At 41.0% G+C, this 13,024-nt stretch overlaps 1 protein-coding gene across 29 annotated transcripts in view; it reads right to left on the bottom strand.

Annotated features, from left to right (window-relative positions):
• BBX (BBX high mobility group box domain containing) overlaps window positions 1-13,024 on the bottom strand; it is a 148,637-nt gene that overhangs the window by 33,868 nt on the left and 101,745 nt on the right. For 27 of the 29 annotated variants that reach the window (XM_026112402.2, XM_064521826.1, XM_064521837.1 and 24 more), the window contains 3 exons: window positions 10,190-10,270; window positions 8,691-8,771; window positions 15-95 (listed from right to left, as the gene is read on the bottom strand). In XM_026112402.2, coding sequence (XP_025968187.1) covers window positions 15-95; window positions 8,691-8,771; window positions 10,190-10,270 — 243 coding nt within the window. The remainder of the gene's footprint in view (window positions 1-14; window positions 96-8,690; window positions 8,772-10,189; window positions 10,271-13,024) is intronic. The other 2 variants (XM_064521707.1, XM_064521726.1) reach the window with 2 other exon arrangements.

Here is a 13,024-nt window from a genome sequence, read left to right as displayed (position 1 = left end):
TATTTTAATATTACCTCTGCCAGCTGAAATAATGCTGATGTTCCACACTGCTTTGTTAAATCAGAAGGACCTGAATGGGATGTACTTGAAGAAATCTAAAGAAAAAAAGAGCAGAGGAGGAGAAAAAAAAGAAAAACATTATTTCACCAGTACGGTTCTTTTACGTTTATCATACAGCTTTGGAAATGATTATTTCCCTCTCCTTACAAACATTCATTCATAAGATTACACCTTGAAAAAGAAGTGTAGACCTGCGCTCGCTGTTACAAATAAAGTAAAAGCCCCACTCCGCCATTGCTCTGGTAGATAATACCACTGGACCTTAAAAGCTATTTCCAGATTTTGGGTTTTTGTCAGTAAAGCCTCTTTTTGCAGAGAAGGCTGAAACGAAGCACGCATACGTACTCTTACATGTAAAGGGGTCCCAGTGACTTTGTTAGGGCCAACAGGGCTGCACCCATCCACACCAGCATGAGACCCAGCCCACACTGTTTCTGCAGGCTTAGGTAGACATTTGGTGCAAAATCATTCCATTGTCATGGCTTAAGAAGTTTATTTTTGCTCAGATATGGCACTGCCCACAGATGTCTGATAGCAAACATAAAAGATGCGATGAAACCAAAGTGAATTAGGAGCCCTCAAACCTTTGGTAACCTTTGGTTACTGCTCCTTGGCAGGGCAAGCAGGTATCTGACTATTCTCCAAGACCCTTTTATCTTGTATCAGACTGTGATCCTGTTCAGTACTTTAGCATGTTTGGTATCAGTAACAAACTGAATTAGATACGGAGAAATAACCATTTTCTAAATGCATTAAAGCATCAACCTCAGCATTGGACATTAGTATAAAGTAGAAAAACTTGTATTTTCAAGGACACGTCACACAATCTCTGATCAGGTTTGCAGGTTTCTCGTAATTGCTTTCTTGGGAAGAGGTGCAGAATTTAGGGACTGGGCAACTAAAGTATTTGTGACTTTAGCCCCCTCTTCACCCCCCACTCATTTGCATATTTCTCTCAACTCATACGTGCCCACAAAGTCTGTTTTGCAGAAATCACCCCATTGTCACCGTAAAGAAAAGACAGAAAGAAGGTCAAAAATGCTCTCTCAATGTCCTCACGAAGCTGTAGCTTTTCACAGGATCTCCCAAACGCTGCCAAGCACAGCCCAAGTCTCTGAAGAGCACTCATGCTTGAGCGCTGCTAGTGCTGCTGGCACTCAGCGACACTGTAGCCTCCTCGCTCCGGGGAGGTGACGCACACCCGCTGCAGCCTCCCTTCAGTGTTGCTCCTTCACACTGAGGGCTAAAGACACGGCGCACGGTGAGGCACAGCAGAAGACTGAGCAGAGCTCATCAGCAACAGCCGTCCCAGCTTCACACTGCAGAGTGGCTGCTCCAACCATTTACAGAAACGCCCCCCCACACAGTAACCTGTTTTTACATTTTTTTCCCCCCACCATCTGTGAAATACCGACTGGAGAAAGAAAAGCCGAGGGAAGGAGGAAAAAAAGAAGGTGGAAGTGGTTAATCCATATAACACGGAGATGAAAGAGGCAGCGCAGCGTGGTATGCCGAAGCAGAAGTCTTCCAGGGGCTCCGGCGACCGGCTCCCACGCTCTGGGCCCTGGCCATGCCAGTGGGATGGGGGCGGGAGCCCGCTCCCCTCCGGTGCACCCCATCTGCAGTTCTCAGCTACAGCGACAGGCACAGATGTCTGCCAAATTTACTTGCAATCCCCAGATTCCCTTGAGGTGATATGAACAGTTTATTTGGGCTGCTCCAAACCAGGGCCTGAACTGCTAATTGAAGAGCTAAGCTGAATCTCTTGCGTTTTACTCACTCCATTACAATCCAGCAGCACTGGGATCTCCGAAAGGAAAAAATAAATCAGTGGTACTAATGTACAGCTAGGCACAAGGAGGATGTGCTTAGCAAGTCTGTCGTGCTTCTGTCAGTTTTAAGTCAGAACGTTTAACACTCATTTTGTGTATTAAATTCGGCTTGCAGGAATCCATTTGAGTCATCACTGAGAGAGACCACAGAAACCTGCCTAACATGCAAACATCTCACTGCAGGGCTCAGCTTCACTTCTTCCTCCAACTGTAGTACAAACTCCGCACTCCTGTGGCCGAGCACGTGGACTTCCCTTCAATTCGGGTCTCTCAAGCTTGTCAGTCATATCAAACTTTTGATACTGCCACTCAAAAGTCCGGCTGGACTCAGCAACAGCCTTACTCCCGAACGGCACCGCTCAAAGCCCAGCGCTGCCCTGTAACACAGGACGCCGCGACAGCTCCCAGGGTCCCAGCTACGTGTCACTAGCCCTCCCGCTGCCCTGCGGCTGCAATCGGTGAATCCCCCTCCAGCTCACTGATCCCAGCTACATGCAATCGCCCCTGCACCCGTGCTGCTCAGCTGCTGCCTGGGGGCTGCCCACGGGGCAAGGCAAATCTGGTTTCCACTCACACACATTCCTTTAACGCCTGCCTTCCTAGTAGCATTACCATCCATGGCACAAGGCACGAAATACTCATGCTACAGGCGGGGGAATCGGCGCAGTTCAAAGCACGAGGTTTTCTCTCAGTACTTCCAGTCTCTGGCTTGTTTTCCCAGAGAGGGATTAACCTCCACAGCAGACCATATGCTGCATGCCATGAGGTGGAATCCAGGGAAACATTTTTCTCACTGAAATACAAAGTGGTCTTGAAAAAATAAGCACAAAGAGCATGTGAAGAAGGTGCTAATGTCCTCCCTTATTTATCTGGAGCTTAGCAAACATTTTCATCTTTCAAGTCATTAAAAGGAGTAACATTTGCAGGCCCAGCATTGAAGGTTTGAGGATTATCTATATCAAAGAGGAAATTTCCACAAAATCACATTTAAGACTTGCAACAAACTCTAGGACTGTTTGGGAAAACTCACCTAGTATTCTCGACTACTACTGACAACTGCCAATTTAAGTTCAAAACTTAACATACTCCTGCAACTCCCAGCTCTATATACAGTCTCCTGATGACTTCAAAATCTACTTTAATCTCCTTATTCTGGGCCCTCTATTCGGCAATGCGCCTTCCGGTCCTTATACTTAAGGCCTCTTTTTGAATCTTGATATTCACCTCCTCATTAAAAAAGGATGCCATTGTCTCTTGCCTTCACCTCTGTCCTAGGAATTTTTTTTATTATAGTTATAAGGCTAGGTTTTTCTGAAAGGAAGCATAATTTTTTCAGTATGGTCTCCAAGAAACTGCGCACATTAACAAGTGCATGAAGAGAAGCTAAGTTCCCCAGGCCATTGCAACTGCCTACTTACCTATCTTACTGTTCAATTATTTATTAATTTGTGCTTCTAAAACTGAAAAATTTGATTCTAGAGCAAACCGTACACAGTTTGCACTGTTAGGAAAAAACATACATCTTCCCATTGCGATGCTAACGGGTATAACTTTACCTCTGCCAAATGGAAGAGTGGCGACTTCCCACAGTGCTTTACTGGCTCAGGACTTGACAACTGGGAAGTATTTGATGAGATCTAGATTTTAAATGAATAGAGGAAAAAACATTTCAATAGCAAACAGGAAAGACAGACAGGAAGGGAGAGAAAGAATAGAAAAGTTAAAGAAAAGGAGTCAGCTACATCAGTCACTTTTAGGATCTCCCTGGCAGAAGGCCCTACTTCAAAAAAGCAATCCTAGCCAAGAAACACTTAACAGGCATTTAGAAGTCAGCAGGATATAAGCAGATACAGAATTTCTCCCTTAGACTACGCTTATGGATTGTTTTCTCCATTTGTAACCTCCACGGACAATATTCTGCTCATGCAGATTCTCCCGCGTGCCTGGTGTGCTTTATGTGACTTCAAGTGAACAGGAAATACCTGTTGTCTAAAAAAATGAACTGTGGTGCTCAAGGTCCAACAAAATTCTCCAGAAGGCATAAGCAATATTTCTCATTTGGCGAGATACAGAAGAGGACCATTTGTCTGAGCTGGGTGCCTGTTTCACTTTATTTCTTTAGTTAAAAAAAAGAAATGAAACCTTATGTCTGGAGATCAAATCTAGCTTTCTAAATAGATGCTGGTACGCCAGCCTGAGCAAGTAACTACTGCAGCACTTCACAGAAGTGCTTTTATCTCCAGGCTGCTATAGGTAGATGGCAGCCAAATTGCTCTGACCTACTTCAAGTGTAGTATTGTGAGTTCACCAATGCAACATTTAATCATGTTTCCCACCCTTGATTTTGTCTGGCATGGCATTAGGAGGCAGTATTTGGCCTGGAAGCCTTGAAAAACTCTAAGACTATGAACAGGACAATCAGTGTTTCCAAGACATCTTACTCATCACAAGAAACACACTTAGGACCACGATCTTTTAGAGGCAAAAATTATCAGCTTAGCCTATCTCTTAATATTATGTCTTTATTTTGAAGTAGAGTATTTGAACAGCTTATTTTTCAAATGTCCAGAAGATTCATTAACATACAAAACAAAGAAACCTAAAACATCCATTTTACTGCCAATTATTTAAAATAAGCTGAATAATATTTAAATGTGTATTGATAATTATTGTTTAATATTAAACTAAAATAATCCAAAATCCTAGCTGTGTTTTGAGACAGGTCATTGAATCCAGCCAGGAACCTACTGTACTAAGTGATGTTGCACATGGTACTTTGCAGGATGAGGGCCTTAATTTTTCCTCATTCTACAGTAATACATTCTCAGTTCTCAATGACTTTTCTTCAGAGCAGTTATCAACGATCAGGGAAACACCCACACATTAAAGCATAACCTGAGAACATGCAGACATATCTTGCCTTATGATGCACAGTGTGAGAAAAGAGTAAAGAATTCAGTTTTGACTATAGTAGTGGGATTCTGAACAAAATGCAAGCAAGATCTTTGCAGTACTAACAGGAAGAGAGAAGCCAATCTCTTACTTCAGCAACAAACTCTTTTCACAGTCAGGGGAATAAACCCCATGAGACGTAAGCTTAGAGCTCACTCTGCTGAAGTTCCTGGCTACATGTCAGAGGTGGGAGGCTGATCAGTCAGCTCTCACTGAGATTACAGATCTCTTTCTCTGGCTAAACACCATCTTCTAATTTTAAGCAGAATAATCAGTACCTGCAGTACCACAACCATAAACAGTTCCTTCTTATGTAGAGGTTTAACTTAGGAACCATTAGGATCAAGTTACTATCCCGTTTACAATACAGATCATCATGTTAGCTACCATATTACATTTTTGCTTGCGTAAGAAGCATGTGCCATGGTACCAGTCTTATTTTTTTCCAAGAACAGGCATTTTACTTCCAGCACCAATATTAAATAATTTCAATAGCTATGCAAACACCAAATAAATTTGCCTACTAATGTAATGGTATTGCCTGGAATGATTACAGCTTTAAAGTGAGACAGCAAAAGGAGATCCTGACCAGATCTTACACCCCCAATTTCAAGATATTCTGACCAAAGTTCTGGGTTCAAACGTTCTGCTCAGCAGAAGGACTAGACCTCTTGGACTAGAAAGGAATATACCACTTTGTTGCCTGCTGGGTGCTATTGTATTTTCATTAGATCACCTAGAAAAAAGCTTCAGAAGAGCAGCTAAAAGCAAAGAGTTTGGGGTTTGGGGCTTTGTTTACATTTTAAGATAGTTAAACTAGCAATTTTATTGCTGCCACTTTCTGGAAACATTTTCTTTGTTTAATAAAAAATGAGCGTTTAGCTAAGAAAATCTAAGAGGTACTTGTGATTCTCCTCTACGAAGTAGTCATCACCATCTGTTTGTGTTTGCCAAACAGACATCCAATAAGACCAGGGGAGCAATGGGTCCCATCTGCTCTGCTTCCCTCACATGGCACGGAGGATGACAGCAGCCAGCCCATGTGACCAAGGCAGCTTGCAAACAACAAACACACTACGCAACACAGCCCACCGCTCTGAAATCACTGCCCTACATAATGGCTTTCCATAAAGGTACAGACGAGAGGGACAAAAGCAGGCCAAGTAATTGCAAGGTCAGACCAGAATGAAGAAGCCAAGAGTAACTCGGCAGCATTCCAGAATTCAAGAAGCTCTTACAAGGACTTTACAACCTCTTGGAAGAACAGTGAACTTGCCTGCACACCCACAGGACCCAAAAAGTTTTACTCCTGGGACTGTCGTCATCTGTTGCGGCAAGTCAACACTAGGCAGGCCTCATTAGTCCTATCTTCATCAGCTGTAATTGAAAACTATACTACTTGGGACAGACAACCAGATGAAAGGCTAACTGAGGCTCTAAAGAAGAAAGAATCCCATATGATATATAATGAGCGTTTCTGAGTGACAGGGTACTGTACTTCTGGGATAAAGGCTATCCATTTTAGGCTGTCCATTTTAAGTGACACATCTACTCGATGGGATCACTGTCTTCACAAAGAACCACGTTTATTCATCCTGCTGTGGAGGGAGTAAAGAGAAAGGGAACATACGAAGAACACCCAGTCAGAACAAAAAATCAGTTGGGATGGCTGCCAAAAGTCTCCAGGCGCACCAGACCACAGCACAATTCACATTATATCACAGGTCTACTTGGCTGCTGGTTAAATAACTACTTTATCCTCCTCCCTCTTTCTTTTGTAGCACTGCAGATTGCTGACTGCAGCCTACTGCAAATTCCTTACCATAATTTAGCTTACTAAATGCAGCCACACATTCATATAGACAGGACCTAGAAAGAAGTGGCACAGTACAGAACGGGATTTTTGCCAAACATGACAAAGGCGCCCTGTGCAAATGAAAGCCCCTGTATTAGAAAGAGCACAAGCTGCTTTAATAACTGAAAGAAAGGCTTAAAGAGGTTCTGTAGCATGCTCAGTATTTTCCCCTGGAACAACCTAAATGAAATCAGGCTGCAATCTTAAAAAATGCCATTTCTCTAATACTTTGGATAAAACAAGATGTTAGTCACTGCCATTAGGGTTTAACAACAGCAGCATAACACAGGGGGAATAACCACGACCAACAAGTTCTTCTTTTTTTATTTTGGCCTGTTCAGATTCCAGTCCTTCTGTTCCAGATACTGAAAGAACGACCAAAAAAATCCAACCCACTCCTGACTGCAGATACATTTTACTACTTTTAACAGGAAAAGAGATTACTCCCAGATTTAAAACCGTCCTCTTCAGCTTCAAATGAACTTTGTAAGCATCTCTTTCCCCCAACTTTTGATGATTCATGCAGGCACTCAATGGGCCAAATGAGCTGGCTCAGCAAAGCAGATACGTGGTTCAACACACTGTCACGTCCTTATGACAATTTTTGGTTTTGCAGTTTTGTTGTTTGTTCATTTAGGAGAGGAACAGATTGTAGGTTCTGTGAAATTTGGAAGGTATGGCTGAGTCAAGTTTACAAGGTGATTTGAAAATACTGTGCTAAAGGCAGTTCAGACCCCATTCAACTGTGCAGATAGCTAGAAGTGCTATTTAGTTAGAGTGTATGATAGCTAAGATTTTCAAAACTAAAATTAGAGGATTCTGTTATGTGAAATTTTGCAATAAAATGCTCTATAAAATGTTCTATAGTTTACATCCTTTACTTGGTTTAAAAGGTTGGCTTCAGCCTATGGTTTTATTTTGCTAAATTCCATTAATTTTTCTCAAAAAATCTTTCCAATTTAACTTGTAACTTTAAAAAAGGTGGCACATACAAAGACAACTTCATGATTCCAGCTATCAATTCCATTGTATCCTTTACAGGACTGTTTCTGATCATGTATTTTATATCCGCTGCATCTGTAAATTATTATTTCTTAATTGGACCTCACAAGCAATACATGAAGACCCATCCTTGACAAAGTAAAAACACACAATATAGAATTAGTTTGAAATTTAACAGGAGGAAGCATGTTGTTTGTAGTCAAACCTCTGTAAATACAAGGAATAATGAATAGGGTGTCCTTTCATCCCATAATGAACCCCCAGGGTAGCACCAGCTCCAATCCCAGTCCTTTCAGGCATAGCCTGAATATTCCCTCAATGTAAGTGGCTCTACAGGCAGTACCAGACTCCCCCAAATGGGCAAGAAGAGAATGTGTGTGGAAAATCAATTCATAGAGGCACATTAAACAGATGTGAGAAGAAAATTCTTAAAAGCAACCTCTAAGAACCCCCAATTTTCATTACATAGAGGAGGGAGGATAACTGCATAGTTAAGAGTAATTTATAGACTTAATAGGTCACTATCTAGTGATGCTGTTACATATCCCTGTAGCTGTAGTGATATGCTTCTTCTGCCCTGCAAGTTTATTTTTCAAAGGATTCCTGCCTCTAGAGTAGTTGCCCTTTTCCACTGCTGCAGCCTCTTCCACAGTCAGTGCATAACGTCATTTGAGAACGTCCTAGATGTAAACTGAAAGACTATTTGGAAAAAAGAGTCTGCAGCTGTCCTTTGGTATGGAAGGCCAGGTAATGTTCACAAGCCCAGTGCCTTCTGTGCATGCTATAGCTTGGTAGAGTTGGCCAATGTCTCTTCAAATCAATGGTTGCTTCCCTCAGGGTTTTCTTAAAACAATGCTGTCATGAAGATGTACTTCTACTGATGTTTTTTTCTACTGAGGGGAACCTTGACGAGATAGAGTGCTTAGCCATTCAGTGACAACTCTTCTTGCTTCCTCCCATCCTCCCCCAACATATTTTAGCTATTATACCTCAGCGAACTGAAACAATGCAGACTCCTCAGTTTGTTTTACAGCCCTGGGGACATCTGGCTGTGATGTGCTTGAAGAGATCTGTCAGAAAAACAATTATTTTTGTATTAATTATCTCTTCAGTTTCAATATCAAACTTCAACATGGTAAATTTCTGATCCCTTGTACAGAAAGGCTCCTGGTACTTAAAAACCATGCAGATGAGTCTGAGCATGTCCATACAAAGAACAGTATCTGCTTTCCCAGAAGACAAGTGAATGTTGATCTGTGACAAGTACTTGAATCATTTTTCAAAATGAAAATCTTTCCTAAGATCAATATAACATGCTGACTTTTTTAAAGGTCTTTTACTTGTCCATTGATACGTCAGAAGAGGAATAGCAACAAAAACTTAACACCATGCTGTATTTCACATTTCAGTGAAAGACCTGACTGCAGAATGGTGGTGCTGATAGAGCACAAATTGCCGCTTAGTATGGAAGATACTAGATTAGTACGGAAGATGTATGGACAGAGGAATGACATATGCACATACTTTAAAAAGAAATATTGGATCTATCCCAGGCACTGAGGGAACTGCATTTTATGCTAACTTGTGTCATTTCTTTTTGTTGCAAATGATACTTCAGATTAATGCTAGATTTAGGTACCAATTATTTTTCTATTGACACATGTACCTACTACCTACTGATTAGCTAAGTGCAGCCTCACTACGAGGTGTTTAATTTCCTTGGGAAATGAGACAAACTAGCTAATATGCATTTCTAACTACTGATCATCACTGAGCTACTTCCAAACTGCATGTTTTAGTGGTGCAGACGTGCTTGTTTCCTGGCACCCATCAAAGTCCTTGATGTGTAAGGAGAAGCTGGAGGCTTCTTAGCAAGATCCTAACTTGCAGCACACAACATAATTTCTGCCTACTACCACATGACTGGTGCTTTCCTGCACAGGCACTGTAAAATGAACTCAAACAGTAAGTGAATTGGGATTTGTCTTACTGGTTGAAAGACGTACCAGTAAAATTGAAGAAACAGGCCAATATTAAAAGGAACTGCATAAAATATTACATTGCTCAATTGATGGTATACAAAAATACCTCAGAAATACTTAAAGTTGGTTAATTCCGGTGTCATTTATGATAATACTGTGGTAATATTTCAACATCCCAATACACACATTGAGACTTTAATTATTAAGACTCTCTAGTTAAAAGCTAAGTGAAGGAATGACAGATATCTAAATTACTGCTTAAACCACAGCTCCACTATTGTGCTAGGGCTTCAATCATGTGCCAAAACACACTCTTTTGCACTTGAAGTCTGACATATCTACTTGGTAAATGATCCAGTACCACAAACCAAAAAAAAAAAAAAAAAAAAAAAAACCAATAAAATCACAAATTTTAGTCAAACAGTTTTGATTCCTCTTTCAGCTAAACATCAGATGTTTCTCTAAAAAACAAAATTGGGGAAGCAATCCCTTTTAAAGGATCTCACCTCTGCAAACTGAAACAATGATGACTTCTGACAGGCTTCCGTAGAATTAGTCGCATCAGACTGGCAAGTACTTGAGGAAACCTGAAACAAGGGGTGTGGAGAACAAGACCTCAAGGGTGTTTCTTTCAAGCTAAGAACAACATCAGGCAAAACAAAATACCAGGCAGCAGCAACAAGCAGCAGTGTTTAACAGAAGATGGACAATCTAATGTTTCACAGTCCTGGACAAGTTGTATTAAATTAAAAGGTAAAAACATAATTTAGCACCCACTTTAACATATTTGACATTCATCTAAAAGCAAAGAAAGTGAAAGTATCAGGGATTGCCTTTTATTCCAACCTTTGCAAAAGTTTTATGCAATAAGATATGAAACTGCTGATCTTAGGCTACATATACATCTACCTTGTACTGGTGATGCTCTCAGCACTGCTCTATCTGTAATTTATACTTTCATTCTGAAGAAGAAAATTGATTACTTACAAGCTAAAAAGAAAACGTTTTCAAAGACACTGATGATTGCTAAGTGACAAAAATACTTAGAAAAAAAATTCCCTAATCACCTAACAGCAAGAAAATAAGCAGTTAAGGGCACTACAATCCTAAACGTGCCAAAATAACGTACATAAATATATGGTTTAGGGGTGCTTACAAGAAGCAGTGCAAGAAAAACTCTCTTAAAACTTCTGAAATCAAAATACAAAGAAATGATTGTGCAAAAGCAACAGCATTATTCAAATTAAGACAAAACAGGCACGTTATTATTAGATAGAAATGTATTACTCAAGCATTCTTCTTAAAGGAATTTATATCAATTAGGAAATACATTTATGAAATATCACATTTGGGTGTAAAGCATTTACACATGTGACTTGTAGAAACATGAGGTACTGCTAATAAGGTATGCAAGATGACTTACAGGAAACGCAAAAGGAAAGACTTTGTGGGATTTTAGGAAGAGAATAAAAAAAGTTAAGTAATAGGATGGATTCTTTTTCCCATAACATTTTTAATTTTCCATGCAATTTCAGGTTATTTAAAATATTTCCATGCAAATGTGGCTTTTATCTTATTTGTTACCAGAACAAGCATGTCAATAGCATTCATTAGTGAATGCAAGTATGAGATTTAGCTAGCAACTGCATCTGGTCCCTGTAAGCACAAAGCATCACAGAATAACCAGGCTTACAGCACATACAGCTTGTACCCCTGTTCCTGCTGCTGTTTGTCCCAGATGCTTATGCCCTGCAGCAGTGCAAATGGCATTTCTGTTTCAGAAATCTGCTGCCCAGGATCCCCATATTCCCCTCAAAACACTAGATCCAATTGCAGCAATTTCCATGCCAAGGAGAGCTATACCACAGAACAATATGCTGACACACACAGTTAAACTCGTTCCCTCCTTGCCATACAACCAAGGGGTAACAACAGTACCCCCCATAATCAATGCTTTCATTATATTTATTAAATATTGAGCAGGATGCTTTAATGGTGTACTACAGAAGGGTACCTGCACAACGGGTTCCAATGATCAAAGAATGCACATTTCTCACACCTTACTTTCACCTTTTTAATGGTTTGTGCTACAGTTTTCATTGATTTAATGTTTTTATTACTGCTTTTTCATGTTTGTGTATTATCTGTTTAAAACTTCTGTTATACCAGAGATTCATACCCACCCTTCAGCCTCGGAGTGACCTGCCTCTGAAGGTCTGAATCTCTGCACTGGTGTGAAACACGTGAGGGTCCTGTTTGCATGCCTCAGCGTTCATTTGGTGCATTTCAGACCACTTCTCTGGTGGGAATTTCTCAGGAGTGAAAGCACTTGGGACTCAGCTCCCCATAAAACTCATGTTTTATGAAGTTTTACGTGACTGTGTGTACACGGACCCCAGCCGGCACAGCACAAATCAGCTCTGATTTGGAAGCCATTGACCTGCATCGCCCCAGCAACACTGTGCTTGAGCTAAGCAGCCCTCCTGAGAGTGATTATTACAGCTAAGCCTCTGCAATGCAAGAGCTGGAAACACTCCCGCTCCCCAGGAACGCACACAGAGGGAGGATGTGTCTTTTCATTGCATCTGGAGCCGTGTGCTGGGGGTCAGGCACGACTTGTTCATGTTATGATACAGGAACCACGAAGTCAGGAGGGTAGCCCTGTTTCCTACAGCTTTGTGTTTAAAGGATGGATTCTTGGTATCTAGTAAGCCACAAACTCAGAGACTCTTTCGGGGTGAGGACAATCATAGCTTTCATATCAATTTCTGGTATTTTAGAGAAGTTAATGTTGTTGCCTTTGCTTGGCAGAAGCACTAATTTGAACTTGTTTGTACCCAGCTGCTTCCCCCTACCTTCCCAACTTGTAGAAAATTCGTTATCTCCAGAACTGTAACTCTTTGGTCTAGCTGAAGCTGACCAAAGTGTTAAAATAATTACTGGAGGGAATGGATGGACAGACATTGCCATTGCATATGTGTCGTCTCCTGCTGTAAAGAAAATCCTCACCATTTCATGATTTCTTCTCTTTCTTACTACATGCATATCCTCAGCTACACTGAAAGAATTTTCATTTCTGATTTATACCCCAGATGATACCACTCTGCATAGTCCCTGGGTAATATGGCACCATATTCAAGAGAACTTTTCATTCCCAGAGAGAAGGAAACCATGAGGACATTGCCTCTGTATCCTCGCTTTCCCTCGCATTTTATCATAACCGACTTTAAAGTGAACGAAAAAGCACAAAGACAAAAGACACCACCTGGAACATACTCTCACCTTCCTCACAGGCTGACAGCAAATTTTAATATGGCCCTGATATACAGAGCAGCGACAAG

The sequence above is a fragment of the Dromaius novaehollandiae genome, chromosome 1, assembly GCF_036370855.1.
Source record: "Dromaius novaehollandiae isolate bDroNov1 chromosome 1, bDroNov1.hap1, whole genome shotgun sequence".
In the NCBI taxonomy this organism is placed as follows: domain Eukaryota; kingdom Metazoa; phylum Chordata; class Aves; order Casuariiformes; family Dromaiidae; genus Dromaius; species Dromaius novaehollandiae.
This window is presented reverse-complemented; position numbering and strand designations above follow the sequence as displayed.